The sequence below is a fragment of the Eleutherodactylus coqui genome, chromosome 4 (genome assembly GCF_035609145.1).
Source record: "Eleutherodactylus coqui strain aEleCoq1 chromosome 4, aEleCoq1.hap1, whole genome shotgun sequence".
NCBI classification, from domain to species: Eukaryota; Metazoa; Chordata; class Amphibia; order Anura; family Eleutherodactylidae; genus Eleutherodactylus; species Eleutherodactylus coqui.
In genome coordinates this window covers 169,706,243-169,723,204 of record NC_089840.1, presented here as the reverse complement: position 1 = coordinate 169,723,204, position 16,962 = coordinate 169,706,243, and the positions used below count along the sequence as shown (strand labels likewise).

At 45.7% G+C, this 16,962-nt stretch overlaps 1 protein-coding gene across 2 annotated transcripts in view; it reads right to left on the bottom strand.

Moving 5' to 3' along the window:
• The window catches only part of DLG5 (discs large MAGUK scaffold protein 5), a 174,121-nt gene that overhangs the window by 82,615 nt on the left and 74,544 nt on the right, over positions 1 to 16,962 (bottom strand). For both annotated transcript variants that reach the window (XM_066600370.1, XM_066600371.1), the window contains exon 11: positions 769 to 901. In XM_066600370.1, the coding sequence (XP_066456467.1) occupies positions 769 to 901 (133 nt within the window). The remainder of the gene's footprint in view (positions 1 to 768; positions 902 to 16,962) is intronic.

The window sequence follows — 16,962 nt, the reverse complement described above, 5'->3', positions numbered from 1 at the left end:
GCTGGAAGAACCGGGAGCAGTGCACTGAGCTCCCACCCCCTCTTCCCTATTTGCAATGGGTGGGGGGAGGGAGCTAAGTTCTGAAACTTAGCTCTGCCCCCAGCCCTCCCATTGCAAAGAGTGTCGCGAGGCGGAGAGGGGGCGGGAGCTCAGAGCACTGCTCCTGGCTCTTCCAGCCTCCTCCCCCTGCAGAGAGGGACGCCGTATATCGGCACTCGGCCAATATACGGTCGTCTGAAGGCGCCCTTAACCTGCAGTGTGCGCCTCTCTAAGTCGGCACATCGTTTGGCTGTCTGTGCTCCAGAAAATTAAAACTTCACCAGCACATAAATAGTACACTTTTTGAACCTTGATAGCCCTAGTTTGTGGGGAAAGAGGCTGTATTCCATTATTCCTATATAGTCTGTAACTCCTGTAATAGTCTATGACATTTCTGTCAACTGACTCACATTCATTTCAGCGGTTATAAAGCACACAGCTGGCTGCATGTCCTATATAGCGATTACAGGAGGGAAGTGTGTGCCTACAATGTGGCTGCCCCAGGTTTTAAAAGCTACAAGAAAATACATTTTTTTTATAGGTAAATATAATTTATTCATTTAATTTTAGTTTAATTACTACATTTAAGTTTAGACTAAAGTGCTACAGGGAAGAGTAGAGCATAAGCACAAAAAAGCAGCGCAGAAATGTGAAATGATATAAATAAAACCAACAGAAGTTAAACAGAAATAGGAAATCCTTCCAATTTATTAACTCAAGGTGACTCACCCTATCACGCTCGAATTCCACCACTTCTGTCTCCCACTCCAACGAGTCTGTGTCAATGGCAGAGTCGTGGGAACTATGGGCTATAAGCTGCCGGAAACGGGCTTCTTTTTCAATGTGGTTATCCATCTTTTCTCTGAAGGTAGAGATAGAAAAAAAATTGTGATAATATTCAGTTAGGTCATTGTTTTTTCAATAGGAAAACACGGCAACGCTTCTTGGCAACGGCATAAAAGGAAAAATGGTTGTCTGAGAAGGCTCTTCTCCACCGATGCTTGCAGTCAGACATGGGCACAATACTCTCTATTAAGCAGATGGGAAGAGCCTAATGACATCTCTCAGCAGCATCTGCTTCTCCAGTGAACAATGCAGAAGACCACTGAACATAAAGGATAGGTAAATATATTTTTAACTCGTTAGTGATGCATAAAGTATATGAGGGGATGCAGAAAACTTTAACCCCTTAGTGACCAAGCCTGTTTGCACCTTAAAGACCAAGCCAAATTTTGTAAATCTGACATGTGACACTTTAACATAGTAACATACATAGTATGTAAGGCTGAATGAAGACATTGTCCATCTAGTCCAGCCTGTCTATCCTACTTTGTTGATCCAGAGGAAGGCAAAAAACCCCAAGGCCAGAAACCAATTAGCCCTTTCGGGGAAAAAATTCCTTCCCGACTCCCTAATGGCAATCAGACTGTTCCCTGGATCAACCTCTAATAGTTCCTACCTGCCTATATACCCGGATTAACAATTAACCTAAGATTTATATCCTGTAATATCCTTCTCCAGAAAGACATCAAGTCCCCTTTTAAACGCCTCTGTGGATTTTGCCATCACTACTTCCTCCGGTAGAGAGTTCCATAGTCTCACTGCTCTTACAGTAAAGAATCCCCTTCTATGTTGGTGATGAAACCTACTTTCCTCTAATCATAGCGGATGTCCTCTTGTTACCGTCGTGGTCCTTGGTGTAAACAGATCGCGGGAGAGATCCATGTGTTGTCCCCTCATGTACTTATACATAGTTATTTGGTCCCCTCTTAACCTTCTTTTTTCTAGAGTAAATAGACCCAATTTGGATAGCCTCTCTGGGTATTCCAGTCCCGTCATTCCATGTATTAGTTTAGTTGCCCTTCTCTGTAAAGGTTTTGCATATCCAAATGATTCTGACATTGTTTTTTCGCCACATGTTGTACTTCATTTAGGTGGAAAAAATAGACCAACAGAATTTGTGTATATTAATTAAAACCGACAAAATTGGGAAAATTTGGAAATAATTACCGTTTTTTCACATTTTCAATTGTAATATATCAAATATGTGCAAACATAATGTACAAATTTGCTAAGATATATATTTCCATCTATTTACTTTATTCTGAATGCACATTTGAAAAACTTATGTTTTTTTAACCATTTAGGAGACGTACAAATTTAACATTACTTTTCAGCATTTTGAAGAATACTTTATTTTCCTGCACCAAGCCAAGATAGCAAAGGCTCATAGGTGTCAGAATAATAGATACCCCCACAAATGACCTTATTTTAAAATCTACACCCCTAATGTATTTACTGAGGGGTGTCATGAGTATTTTGACCCCACAGTTTTTTTTCAGGAATTAATTCAATTTAGAGGAGAAAAAGTAAAATTTTACATTTTTGCAAATATGTCATTTTAAAGACATATTTTTTTCTATAGTTTACATGAAAATGAGGATTCACACCCCAAAATGGATCCCCCTGTTTGTCCTGTGTTCAAAAATATACCCAATGTGGCCCTAATCTTATATCTGAGTGCACAACGGGGCCCAAAATGAAAGGAGTAGTCAGTGTCTTTCAGAACAGAAATTTTGCTTGAAGGCGTTTTAGGCCCCATAGCACACATGTGAAGTTCTTAAGCTCCCAAAACCATAGAAAACCCCCACAAATGACCCCATTTTGAAAACTAGACCCCTTAACAAATTTATCTAGGGGTTTTCTGTCCATTTTGACCCCATAGTTTTTGAATAAATTCAAGCAAAGCAAAAGGAAAAAATTGTAATTTTCGTTTTTTGGCAATTCTGTCATTTTAAAAACCGCTTTTTTTGTACAGCACACATATAAATGAAGACTTGCACCCCAAAATGGATACCCGTTTGTGCTGTTTTCAGAAATATACCCATTGTTTCCCTAATCTTATGTCCGCATGCACAACGGGTCCCAAAATGAAAGGAGTAATCGGTGGTTTTCAGAACATAGATTTTGCTTGAAGACCTTTTAGGCCCCATAGCACACTTGTAGAGTTCTTGAGCGCCCAAAATAATAGAGAACCCCCACAAATGACCCCATTTTGAAAACTAGACTCCTAACGAATTTATCTAGGGGTGTACTACCTATTTTGATGCCACAGTTTTTGAATGAATTCAAGCAAAGCAAAAGGAAAAAAATTGTGATTTTCAACTTTTTGGCAATTCTGTAAATTTAAAAACAGCTTTTTTGAATGCGGAGGAGAGGGAAATATATAACACATTTTTTGGGAATGTCCCTTAATCCAATCCTATTGGAAAGAAGCCTTCTTAATGATCTATGAGGTAATTGGTATCAAAATTCCCCAGAACCCAAAACTAGCCCTGTTGCTGCTGGAATGTAATCTTATACCACATGAATACAGGAAATGGGTATGCCATTGTTTACTTACGGCAAAACTAATAATTACTAAAAAGTGGAAATCAAAACACACTCCTAGCTCTACCGAATTAATTTAAACTACTATAGATCACTAGCTGATATACCCGGCTTCGCCCGAGTTAATTTGGTACTGGTGTTTATTTAGTGTTCACATGGAAAATCTTATGAAGTCGTGGTTACTTTAGAGATACCGAGGAAAAAAATATGTTCACCATTTTGCATGGTTCTTTGCGTTACCCAGGAAACACCACATGGAGGTAACCATGCGACGTTTCCTTTATATAAAATTACATCAGGAAGTGAGAGAATTAGATTACGTATGTAAAATTTGGACGCTAATTCTTTTGCGCTTAAAATTGAATAATCGAGTTGGGACCCATAAACTTTTCCGATTTATGACATAATCAATGCTTGTGCCAAATTTCAAGTTTTTATGACATTGGGAAGTGAGAGATTTAGATTCAGTACGTAAAAATTGGACCCTAATTCTTTTGCGCTTAGAATTGAATAATCGAGTTGGGACCCAATAACTTTTCCTGTTTATGACATAATCAATGCTTGTGCCAAATTTCAAGTTTTCATGACATTGGGAAGTGAGAGATTGAGATTCAGTACGTAAAATTTGGACCCTAATTCTTTTGCGCTTAGAATTGAATAATCGAGTTGGGACCCAATAACTTTTCCTATTTATGACATAATCAATGCTCGTGCCAAATTTCAAGTTTTTATGACATTGGGAAGTGAGAGATTGAGATTCAGTACGTAAAATTTGGACCCTAATTCTTTTGCGCTTAGAATTGAATAATCGAGTTGGGACCCAATAACTTTTCCTATTTATGACATAATCAATGCTCGTGCCAAATTTCAAGTTTTTATGACATTGGGAAGTGAGAGATTGAGATTCAGTACGTAAAATTTGGACCCTAATTCTTTTGCGCTTAGAATTGAATAATCGAGTTGGGACCCATTAACTTTTCCTATTTATGACAATCAAAGCCCGTGCCAAATTTTAAATTTCTAGGACATCGGGAAGTAAGAGAATTAGATTACGTACGTAAAAATTGGACGCTAATTCTTTTGCGCTTAGAAATGAATAATCGAGTTGGGACACATTAACTTTTCCTATTTATGACATAATCAATGCCCGTGCCAAATTTCAATTTCTCTGACACCGGGAAGTGAGAGAATTAGATTCCGTACGTAAAATTTGGACGCTAATTCTTTCACGCTTAGAAATGAATAATCTAGTTGCGACCCATTAACTTTTCCTATTTATGACATAATCAATGCCCGTGCCAAATTTTAAATTTCTATGACATCGGAAAGTGAGAGAATTAGATTCCGTACGTAATAATAATAATAATCTTTATTTGTATAGCGCCAACTTATTCCGCAGCGCTTTCAGGCATGGATAAATGCAAAACAATACAACAATTGCAACAAATACAATGTGAGGTACATTGGGTTAGACACAAATAGGTTGAGGGTGGTACAGGAGGTGCAGGGGTTGGGGAACACAGCCAATAAGAAATTTTATGTACAGATCATTTATTAGAAGGCAAACAGGGTGGGGCACCATAGGGAGGGGCGAGGGACTAGGTCAGGAGATTTGGTATGCTTCGCTAAAGAGGTGCGTTTTTAAGGCACGTCTGAAATTTCGTGCATCGGGAATTGTCCGGATGCCTTGGGGTAGAGCATTCCAGAGGATGGGTGCTGCTCTGGTGAAGTCCTGTAGGCGAGCATGTGAGGTTTGTATTACAGGGGTGTTTAGTCTGAGTGTGTTAGCCGATGGGAGTGAGCTGGCTGGGTGGTGAACTGACAGTACGGAGCCAATGTATGGTGGCGCAGCGCCATGCAGAGCTTTGTGAGTGAGGTAGAGGAGTTTAAATTTAGTTCTGCAGTGGATGGGCAGCCAATGCAGCGACTGGCATAATGCAGATGCGTCTGAATAACGACTGGATAGAAAAATGAGTCTAGCTGCTGCATTTAGTATGGATTGGAGTGGAGCAAGTCTAGTGCGGGGGAGGCCGATGAGTAGCGAGTTGCAGTAGTCAAGCCGGGAGTGGATGAGGGCAACCACGAGTGTCTTTAGCGTGTCCGTGGTTAGGAACGGACGTATTTTAGCAATATTTCTGAGGTGCATGTGGCATGTTTGGGCCAGAGATTGGATATGGGGGGCAAAGGAGAGGTCAGAGTCCAGTGTGACCCCAAGGCATCGGGCATGCCGTCTGGGGGTTATGATGGTGCCAGACACTGGAATGGAGATGTTGAGGGGAGGTCGGTTAGAAGGTGGAAAGACAAGAAGGTCAGTTTTAGAGAGGTTTAGTTTGAGCAAAAGGGAGGACATAGTGTTAGAGACAGCGGACAGACAGTCGGTGATATTTTGGAGGAATAGTCCAGAGATCTCACGAGAGGAGGTGTATAGTTGGGTGTCGTCAGCGTAGAGATGGTATTGGAGGCCGAATTTGTGGATGGTTTGTCCAATTGGGGCAGTATAGATAGAGAAGAGAAGGGGACCAAGGACCGAGCCCTAGGGTACCCCAACAGCAAGAGGAAGTGGAGCAGAGATAGAACCAGCAAAGGAAACACTGAAAGAGCGGTCAGAGAGGTAGGAAGAGAACCAGGAGAGAGCAGTATCCTTTAGAACAATAGAGTGGAGCATAGTGAGAAGGAGATTATGGTCGACAGTGTCAAATGCAGCAGACAGGTCAAGGAGGATTAGTAGGAAGTAATCACCTCTCGACTTTACAGTCATCAGGTCATTTGTTACTTTTGTAAGGGCAGTTTCGGTCGAGTGTAGAGAGCGGAAGCCAGACTGGAGGGGGTCGAGGAGCGAGTTGTCAGAGAGAAAGCGAGTAAGGCGGGAGTAGACCAGGCGTTCCAGTAATTTGGAGATGGAGGGGAGGTTTGAGACGGGTCGGTAGTTGGCAGCATCAGTTGGGTCCAGGGTTGGTTTTTTAAGCAGAGGGGATATAATGGAGTGTTTGAATGAGGAGGGAAAAGTGCCAGAGGTTAGGGAGAGGTTGCAGATTGTAGTGAGGTGAGTAATGAGAGCTGGGGAAAGGGACCAGAGGAGGTGAGAGGGGAGAGGGTCGCTAGCGCAGGTGGTGGGGCGGGCAGCGGAAAGGAGCCTGGAGACTTCTTCCTCTGTCGTTGGTTCTAGCTTAGATAGCGAGTAGGTGCTGGATGCAGTGCTGATGAAACTGGGATCGGGGCTAACCATGCAGCTTTCAGAGATTTCTTTTCAAATGTTGTCGATTTTTTCTTTGAAATAGGCAGCTAGTTCTCCAGCAGTCAGGTGTGTCGCAGGGGCCTGTTCTTTGGGGCTGAGGAGGGAGTGAAAAGTCTCAAAGAGTTGTTTGGGGTTGTGGGATAGTGAGGAGACAAGGGAGGTGAAATAAACTTGTTTGGCATGGTGAAGGGCTAGGTTATAAGTTTTAAGCATGAATTTGAAGTGTAGGAAGTCTGCCGGCAGCTTTGACTTTCTCCACAGCCGCTCGGTGCACCTAGAGCACCGCCGGATGAAGCGCGTTTGGGACGTGAGCCAGGGTTGCCGTGGTCTGTGTTTGACGGCTCGAGTCACGGGTGGTGCCGCTTCATCCAGGGCACGGCTGAGGGTGATGTGGTAGTTTTCAGCTGCCAGGTTAGGGCAGGGGAGGCGAGAGATAGGGGATAGGGAGGACTGAATAGTTTCGGCAAACTGTTTAGTGCGGACAGACTGGAGGTTCCTAGAGGTGCGATAGATAGGAGGGTCAGGAGAGATGCTAGGGTGCCTGATGGAGAAAGAGAGACGGTTGTGATCTGAGAGTGGAAGTGGCGAGTTAGTAAAGGGGGAAGCAGAGCAGAGACGGAGGAAAACTAAATCGAGAGTGTTACCATCTCTATGAGTGGGGGAGTCAGAGATTAGTGATAAGCCAAGGGAGGAGGTAAGTGTTAAAAGCCAGGAGACAGATGAGTCGTTAGTAGGGATGTTGAAATCACCAAGGATGAGGGTTGGGATTTCACAGGATAGGAAATGGGGGAGCCAAGCAGCAAAGTGGTCTCGGAACAGTCGGGTGGGACCTGGGGGGCAGTAAATAACTGCGACACTCAGAGGCAGTGGGCGGAAGAGTCGCAGGGTGTGGACTTCAAAGGAGTGGAAGGTAAGCGAGGGAGCTGAGGGAATGACCTGGAAGGTACAGTTTGGGGAGAGGATGATGCCTACTCCTCCGCCGCGTCTGTCATCCGATCTGGGAGTGTGGGAGAACTGCAGGCCATCATAGGACAATGCAGCGGGGAAGGTAGAATCGGACTGCTGTATCCAGGTTTCCGTGAGGGTGAGCAAGTTCAAGCGTTTACTGGTGAAAAGGTCATGGATAGTTGGGAGTTTGTTACATGCAGATTGGGAGTTCCATAGGGCGCATTTGAATGGGGCAGGGGGGGGCATTTTGGTAGAGAACAGTACGGGGTGGGCCTGGGTTGGGGGATATGTCCCCTGCAGCTAGGAGTAGCAGGGTAGCAAAGGTGAGCGCATGGTTAGGGGATTTGTGTGGGTGGCTGAGGTGTTTCTTTGCAGTATTGGGGGGCTGAAGGCGTCTTAGGAAGTTGAACAGTGCATGGGAGCCATACATAGGTGAGGAAAGGAGGGAGGGGCTGATGTGGATGGAGGGAGGGGCTGATGTGGATGGAGTGTGTTGGGCCTGGGCGTTGGAAGAAAGTGTTAAAGCTTGAAAAGAAGATAGCAAAGGAGATTAGTGCAAAGAGGAGAGTATTTCCCGTAAAATTTGGACGCTAAATTGTTTGCGCTTAGAACTGAATAATCGAGTTGGGACCCATTAGCTTTTCCTATTTATGACATAATAATCAATGCTCTTACCAAATTTCAAATGAGAGAATTAGATTATGTACGTAAAATTTGGATGCTAATTCTTTTGTGCTTAGAATTGAATAATCGAGTTGGGACCAATTAAATTTTCCTTTCTATGACATAATCAATGCCCGTGCCAAATTTCACGTTTCTATGACACCGGAAAGTGAGAAAATTACATTCCGTACGTAAAATTTGGACGCTAATTCTTTTGCGCATAGAATTAAATAATCGAGTTGGGACCCATTAGCTTTTCCTATTTATGACATAATCAATGCTTCTGCCAAATTTTGAGTTTCTATGACACCGGGAAGTGAGAGAATTAGATTACGTACATAGAATTTGGACGCTAATTCTTTTGCGCATAGAATTGATTAATCAAGTTGGGTCCTATTAACTTTTCCTATTTACGACATATTTAATGCCCGTGCCAAATCTTAAGTTTCTATGACATTGGGAAGTGAGAGATTTAGATTATGTACGTTAAATTTTGACGCTAATTCTTTTGCGCTAGAATTGAATAATCGAGTTGGGACCCAATTACTTTTCCTATTTTGGAGATAATCTATGCTTGTGCCAAAATTCATGTGTCTACGACATCGGGAAGCTGGAGAACTTTTGGCGAGTCAGTCAGTCAGTCAGTGAGTCAGTGAGTCAGTCAGTCGGTGAGTCAGTCAGTGAGTCAGTGAGTCAGTGAGTCAGTGAATCAGTGAGTCAGTGAATCAGTGAATCAGTGAGTCAGTGAGGGCTTTCGTCTTTATATATATCGATTATACTCTTGAGAAAATTATTGCCAGCAACAATAACGACAGACACAATTTTGACGCTAGATGGAAGTTGTGGCTGCGCTTTCTTTCTATACAACAATTGTTTTAGTTTTATTAGTTTGGATGTTTTATTACTATAATTGAAAGTATTCCATATGTGCTATGAATAACTAGTTACAGATTATTGCTTCAATAATCAAAATGATAATCTGGATATACACTGTTATATATTAATTGTTTATTGTCATACATCTGTAATATGTGGAATCAAAAACATAATAAAAATTATTTGGTTAAAAAAAAAAATTAAAAAAAAACTTTTTTGTACAGCACACATGTGAATGAAGACTTGCACCCCAAAATGGATACCCCTGTTTGTGCGGTTTTCAGAAATATACCCATTGTGGCCCTAATCTGATGTCTGGATGCACAACAGGGCCCAAAATGAAAGGAGCAGTCGGTGGCTTTTAGAACATAAATTTTGCTTGAAGGCCTTGTTACCATGCAGGGCGGCGCTGGGTCCCGCGGCCGGCGCGTGCCGATGTCGGCTCTGGCGTCCCGGAGCTCTGCTGTCGGGGCTCTCCCGGCGGCGTGGAGCAGCCAGCGTGCAGCGGCATGGGCGTGTCCGCCCGTAGGGTGCCACCCGCTCTCCTCCACCTTCCATATGCAACAGTGGGAGAGTTGGCTCCTCCCACTCTCCGCCCCTGGGCGGAGGCTTTAAGTTAAAAGGCTGGCAGTGACCTGAGCTCACTGCCAGTTATTGGTTCTGCTAGCCTCTAGTCAGGTCGGTCTCAGTCTGCTCTAGTTGCTAGTCAGTGTCCTGTCAGTTTGCCTGTGAGCTCCATCTCCAGCCTTACTCTGCTTGTAAGTTCTGTTGGTCTGTTCCACCTGCCTCTTCTGTCGGCACTCTGTCCCGTTAGTAGTTCCATCTAGGTAGTCGCCAGGTCCATAGCCAGCACAGGGACCGCCGCCCAGTTGTCCGCCTGGGGTTAGTCAGGGCCGAGGCAAGTAGGCAGGGACAGTGGGGTGCGGGGAGATCAGGGCAGCCCACCTGGCACTCGGGGGGGGGGGGCAGAGTGCTGTAACAGGCCTTTTATGCCCCATAGCACATTTGTAGAGTTCTTGAGCGCCCAAAACAATGAAGAACCCCCACAAATGACCCCATTTTGAAAACTAGACCCCTTAACGCGTTCATCTAGGGGTGTACTGTGTATTTTAACCGTACAATTTTTGAAAAGATCTAAGCAAAGCAGTAGAAAAAAATAACGATTTTCATTTTTTGGGCAATTGCAGCAATTTAAAAAGTTTTTTTTGTACAGCACACATATAAATGAAGACGTTCACCCCAAAATGGATCCCCCCGTTTGCCCCGAGTTCAGAAACATACCCATTGTGGCCCTAATCTACTTACAGGACACATGGCTAGGCCTATAATGAAAGGAACACCCGTTGGATTTCAGGGTACAACTGAATAAATTCCAGGTCCCATCGTCCACTTATAGAGCCATTGAGCGGCCAAAACGATAAGGAACTTCCTCAAATGACCCCATTTTGAAAACTAGACCCCTTAACGAAATCCTCTAGGGGTGTATTGTGTATTTTGACCCCACAGTATTTGAATGAGTCTAAGCAAAGCAGAAGGAAAAAATTACTATTTTCAATTTTTTTAGCAATTTTTTTCAATTTAAAAACAGTCTTTTTTGTACAGTGTACATAGGAATGAAGACATTCACCCCAAAATGGATACCCCCGTTTGTCGCGAGTTCAGAAACATACCCATTGTGGCCCTAATCTACTTACAGGGCCCATGGCAAGGCCTATAATGGAGGGAACACCCGTTGGATTGCAGGGCACAACTGAATAAATTCCAGGCCCCATTGCTGATTTGTACAGAATAAAAATTGACTCCCTTAAAATCCCCCCCCCCCCCCCCCTCCGCGCCCTTTTCGGCTTTCCCCAAATCTTAGATAAAAGTAATAATGTGAACTGTGTGGTATTTCCAAAGACAGGGGTAATTACCGAAGCTGGTTGGAATGGGCACATGGGGCAATAAAACCAGTATCCCCCCCTCCTCTTATGCTTTTTGGGGGTCATTTCTTGACCTCAGTGGCGGGTATGGGGTGTAAAAAGTAGCGTTCCGTGAGTCTTCGAAAGCTTGCCGAGGTACGGTGGTCTCGCAAAGAAGGCGCTCAACAAGCTGCTCCTGGAACTGCAGGAAGGCGAGCGTTCCCGGGGCTTCTTGTAAAATATGTATTATAGGTAGCAATCTGAATAACGCCGGGCTCACGCAGCCGTAGGATGAATCCGCTTGCGGAGGCCCGCAGCGGATCCCGGCTGTGACCCTGCGTACGGCCGCGTAATGTACTGCGCATAACTGCCTGCTCACACAGGTGGTTATTCGCAGTACAATTTTTTGTTTGTATTTCCCGCACCGTCGCTTAGTGATGACGCGGGTACCCGCAGCCCGTACACAATGTGTTTGCATATGGGCTGCGAGTATATCCACGGCCATGGAGCACAATGGGCTCTACGTTGCGGATATCCGGAGTAAAATAGAACCTGCTGCGTTCTCTTTTCTGCAAGTGGATTACGCAATTTCAACCCACTAATGTGAGCGGAATTGTGTAATCCAATGCCATTATCTGCGTATTACCGCGGATCAGAAGCATGCGGAATCCGTAATTCCTATCAGGTCATGTCAGACCGACCTATGTTAGATCACTACTTTTTTATTACGTTACCGCGGACCGCTCAACGAGGCCGCCCGTCACTGCTCCAGGCTCTCGGCGTTGGTCGCTGAGAGCAAGGAGATTTTAAGTTTCCTGGGCTCCCCGACTCCTGCACATGTGTCTGGCATTTTGCCGGCGGTCGCATGTGCAGAATCCGGGTAAGTTCACGGAGGAGGATCGCGTCGGGGTTCAAATACGGAGGCCTCTGGTAAAAAGTTTCATCTCCCCTCACTGATCGCATCGGTGAGGGGAGATGAAACTTCAATTTTTTTTTAAACTTTTATATGATCGCCATTATCTATTTTATAATGGCGAACACGTGACCAGGAACCTCTTACCACGGCCCCCTGTGAAATCTCCAGGCTCTTGGCTTAGTTTTGTAGCCAGGAGCACGGAGAATTTCAATTATCCTGGCAATCCACAGCTTTTTTGCATGCGTCCGCCATTTTGGCGACGGGCGTGTGCGCAGAAGCTGGGGTAAGGTCCGCGGATAAATCCGGGGACCTTATGTACATACTTTCATCCTCCCTCACGGATATGAACCGTGAGGGGAGATGAAACGTAAGCTTTTTAAACTTTTTTTAAAACCTTTTTTTTTTCACCTTTTTTACCCTTTTTTTTACTTTACATGATCACTGTTATCCATTGGATAACAGTGATCATGTCCCCGGTGAAATCTCTCTGCTCCTGGCTACACATGGCAGCCAGGAGCAGAGGGATTTTGAATTTCCCGGGGCTCGAGCCCCTCTGTGCACGCGCCCGATGTCAATCATCGGGAGCGCATGCGCAGAGGGGGACTTCGGGTCCCGGAACACCGGGGACATCGGCGGACCTGAGGTGAGTATTTTCCCCTCCCCTCATGGATCGGATCTATGAGGGGAGGTGAAACTTGTACTTTTTAAAAACTTTTTAAAACTTTTTCGTGATCGCCGCTATCCATGGGATAGCGGCGATCACGGGGCCGGGGACTGCTCATCGCGGTCCCCAGTAACATCGCCTGGTTCCTGGCTCCCGGGCTTCTGCGCATGCGCATAACATCATCGTCTGGCGCGCATGCGCAGAAGAGCGGCAGCGGGTCCGGGAGGACTCAGTCACCGCAGATCCGATCCACCAGGTCAGCTGAAACCTTAACTTTTTTAAAACATTTTTTCACTTTATTGCGATCAGCACTATCCATTGGTTAGCGCCGATCGCAATGCCAGGGGGGGGGGGGGGGGGTCCCCGCAGCCCAGGATGACAGCTCCATGCTGTCGGCTACCTGCGGGCACCGACAGCATGGAGTGGTCACGTCCAGTGCCCATGGGGTATTATTCTCTGCAGGACACATGTTTTTACGTCCTTACAGAATAAATAAAGCCCACTTGGGCAGGACGTAAAAACATTATGGGCTGGTCGTTAAGGGGTTAATGTATGAGTATTTTGACCCCACAGTTTGTTTTTTTTAGGAGTTAATGCACTTTGGGGGAGAAAAAATTTAATATTTTTGCAAATATGTCATTTTAAAGGCAGGTCTTTTTTCTATAGTGCACATGAAAATGAGGATTTACACCCCAAAATTGATACCGCTGTTTGTCATGTGTTCAGAAACATACCCATTGTGGCCCTAGTATGTCTATATGCACAAGGGGGCCCAAAATGAAAGAAGCAGCCGGTGGCTTGCAGAACAGAAATTTTTCTTGAAGGTGTTTTAGGCCCCATAACACACTTGTAGAGCTCTTGAGTCGCTAAAACGATGGAGAACCCCACAAATGACCCCATTTTAAAAACTAGACCCATTAAAGGAGATGTCCCGCGCCGAAACGGGTTTTTTTTTTTTTAAACCCCCCCCCCCGTTCGGCGCGAGACAACCCCGATGCAGGGGTTAAAAAAACCACCCGCACAGCGCTTACCTGAATCCCGGCGGTCCGGTGACTTCAATACTTACCGCTGAAGATGGCCGCCGGGATCCTCTATCTTCGTGGACCGCAGCTCTTCTGTGCGGTCCACTGCCGATTCCAGCCTCCTGATTGGCTGGAATCGGCACGTGACGGGGCGGAGCTACACGGAGCTACACGGAGCCCCATAGAGAACAGCAGAAGACCCGGACTGCGCAAGCGCGGCTAATTTGGCCATCGGAGGCCAAAAATTAGTCGGCACCATGGAGACCAGGACGCTAGCAACGGAGCAGGTAAGTAAAAAACTTTTTATAACTTCTGTATGGCTCATAATTAATGCACAATGTATATTACAAAGTGCATTATTATGGCCATACAGAAGTGTATAACCCCACTTGCAGCCTCGGGACTTCTCCTTTAATGAATTCCTCTAGGGATGTACTGCATATTTTAACCCCACAGTTTTTGAATTAATCTAAGCAAAGCAGAGGGAAAAATTATGATTTTCCTTTTTTGGCAATTGTGTCATTTTCAAAATGTTTTTTTTTTGTACAGTACACATACGAATGAAGACTTGCACACATACGAATGAAGACTTGCACCCCAAAATGGATACCCCCATTTGTCCCGTGTTCAGAAACCTACCCATTGTAGCCCCAATCTGCTTATAGGACACATGGCCAGGCCTATAATAGGGGGAACACCCATTGGGCTTTCAGAGCACAACGGAATAAATTCCAGGCCCTACTGCTCACTTGTGCGGAAAAAAAATTGACTCCCTAAAAATAATCCCAGCCCCCCTCCCGCTTTGGCGTTCCATAAATCTTATATGCAAGTAAAAATTTAAACTGTGTGGTATGTCCAAAGACAGGGGTAATTACCGCGGCCCAGTAGGGATGGGCACATGGGGCAATAAAACCCGGGTATCCATCCTCCTCCCATGCTTTTTTTTTTGGGGGGGGGGGGGATTTCTTGACCTCAGTGGGGGCGATGGGTTGTAAAACGTGGCGCTCTGTGAGGCTTCGTAAGCTTGCGGAGGTGCGGCGGTCTCACACAGAAGGCGTTCAACAAGCTGCTCCTGGAACTGCAGGAAGACGAGCGTTCCCCGGGTTTCTTGTAAATTACGTATTACAGGTAGTGGTCTGAATAATGTCGGGCTCACACGGCCATATGTGGAATCCGCTTGTGGAGGCCCACAGCAGATTTCAGCTGCGATTCCGGCCATGGCCCTGCGTACGAAACTTTAACTTTTTAAACTTTTTTTTTTACACTTTTTAACTTTATATGATCGCCGTTATCCAATGGCTAACAGTGATCATATGACCGGGAACCAGATACAGCGGTCCCTAGTGACAACAGCGGTCCCTAGTGACAGCAGCGGTCCCTAGTGACAGCAGCGGTCCCTAGTGACAGCAGCGGTCCCTAGTGACAGCAGCGGTCCCTAGTGACAACTCCCTGCACTCGGCTATCTTTGACAGCTGGGTGCAGGGAGCTTTTAAATTTGCCGGGATCTGATCCATGAAAGCAGTTGATACTTTACCTTTTTTTTACTTTTTCGTGATCGCAGGTATCCATTGGATGACGGTGATAATGGGCCCGGGAACTGCTCACAATGGTTCCCAGTGATATTTCCCGCCTCCAGGGGAAAAAAATTCCTGGGCCTCCCGGCTTCTGTGCATGTGACTGACGAAATGATGTCTGGTGCACATACGCATAAGTTCGGCGTTAGGTCCTGGAGGACCAGATCTCCGTGGGACATCGTGGAGGATGGGGGTGAGTATTTTCAATGGCCCCTGATGTCAGCTCCAGGTTGTCAGCTACCTCCGGTAACCCGAAAGCATGGAGCTGTCAGGTCCACAGGCTGCAGGGCTTTAATCCCCACCGGCAGCATGTTTTTACGTCCCTGGGGATTAAAGCCTAGCAGACTAGGACATAAAAACACTATGGGGTGGTCACTAAGGGGTAAATTACCGTCAACAGTTAATCCATTTCTTTGCTAAAGGTCCAGAAATTCCTGCACATTCTTAAAATATGCTATAATATACATTTGAGGTATTTCAGAGGGGTGGCACTGACAATTTGATTGTATGGTGCCCATAAACTTGTAATGGCAGCCCTGAAAGTCACAATCTGTGCAGGCAGAGCTCAGATCTAGGAAAGACAAGATGGAGAGGATAATGTGTTGCATTGCCGGACTATGTCGTAGAATCCTGGACACTTATGCTAAATGGAGTGTGGCTCTGGAGCCCGACTGCCGCCTTCCTGTGTCTATATTAGCTGCAGCACTTTTATTAACCCCTTAACGACCGGGCCATAGTGTTTTTGCGTCCTCCCAAAGTGGGCTTTATTCTCTGAGGACGTAAAAACATGTGTCCTGCAGAGAATAAAGCCCCTCGGGATCTGGACGTGGCGGCCCGCAGGTAGCCGACAGCATGGAGCTGTCATCCCGGGCTACTGGGACCCCCCCCCCCCCCTTCCCCCGGCAATGCGATCGGCGCTATCCAATGGATAGCGCCAATCGCATAAAAGTTACAAAAAGTGCAAAAAAAGTTACAGATTCAGCTGCCCTGATGGATCGGATGCATCAGGGCAGTTGTAATTACTCACCCGCGTCCGCCGCACTGCTCCCCGCTCTCCTGGTCCTCCGGGCCCCGAAGCCTGGCGGCCCGGGAAATTTACAGTCTCCTGGCTCCCGGCTTCTGTAGGTAGCCGGGAGGCAGGAGATGTCAGCGGGGACCGCGATCGCCGTTATCCAATGGAAAAAGGCGATCGCGGAAAAGTAAAGAAAAGTGTAAAAAAAGAAAAGCTTCACCTCCCCTCATGGATCGGATCCATGAGGGAAGGTGAAAATACTCACCCCCCTTCCTCCATGTCCTCTGGCCGGTCTCGGGACCCTCCGCTGGCTGGCGAGCCCGGCAAATTCAAAATCTCCCTGCACCCGGCTGTCACAGATAGCCGAGTGCAGGGAGATATGACTGAGGACCCCTGTATGCGGTTTCCAGTCATATGATCACCGTTATCCATCGGATAAAAAAAAGTTAAAAAAAAAAAAAAAAAAGTTAAAAGTTAAAAAAAGTTTAAAAAAAGTTTCATCTCCCCTTACGGATCGTATCTGTAAGGGGGATGAAATTACGTATCCAAGGTCCCGGATTTGTTCCCTGGTGGGATGTTGATCCGTGGACCTTACCCCAGCTTCTGCGCATGCGCCCGTCCGCATGATGGCGGACGCATGCGCAAAAGTGAAATATTGCCCAAGAAATTTAAAATATCCCTGCTGCTGGCTACCAAAGGTAGCCAAGAGCCTGGAGATGTCA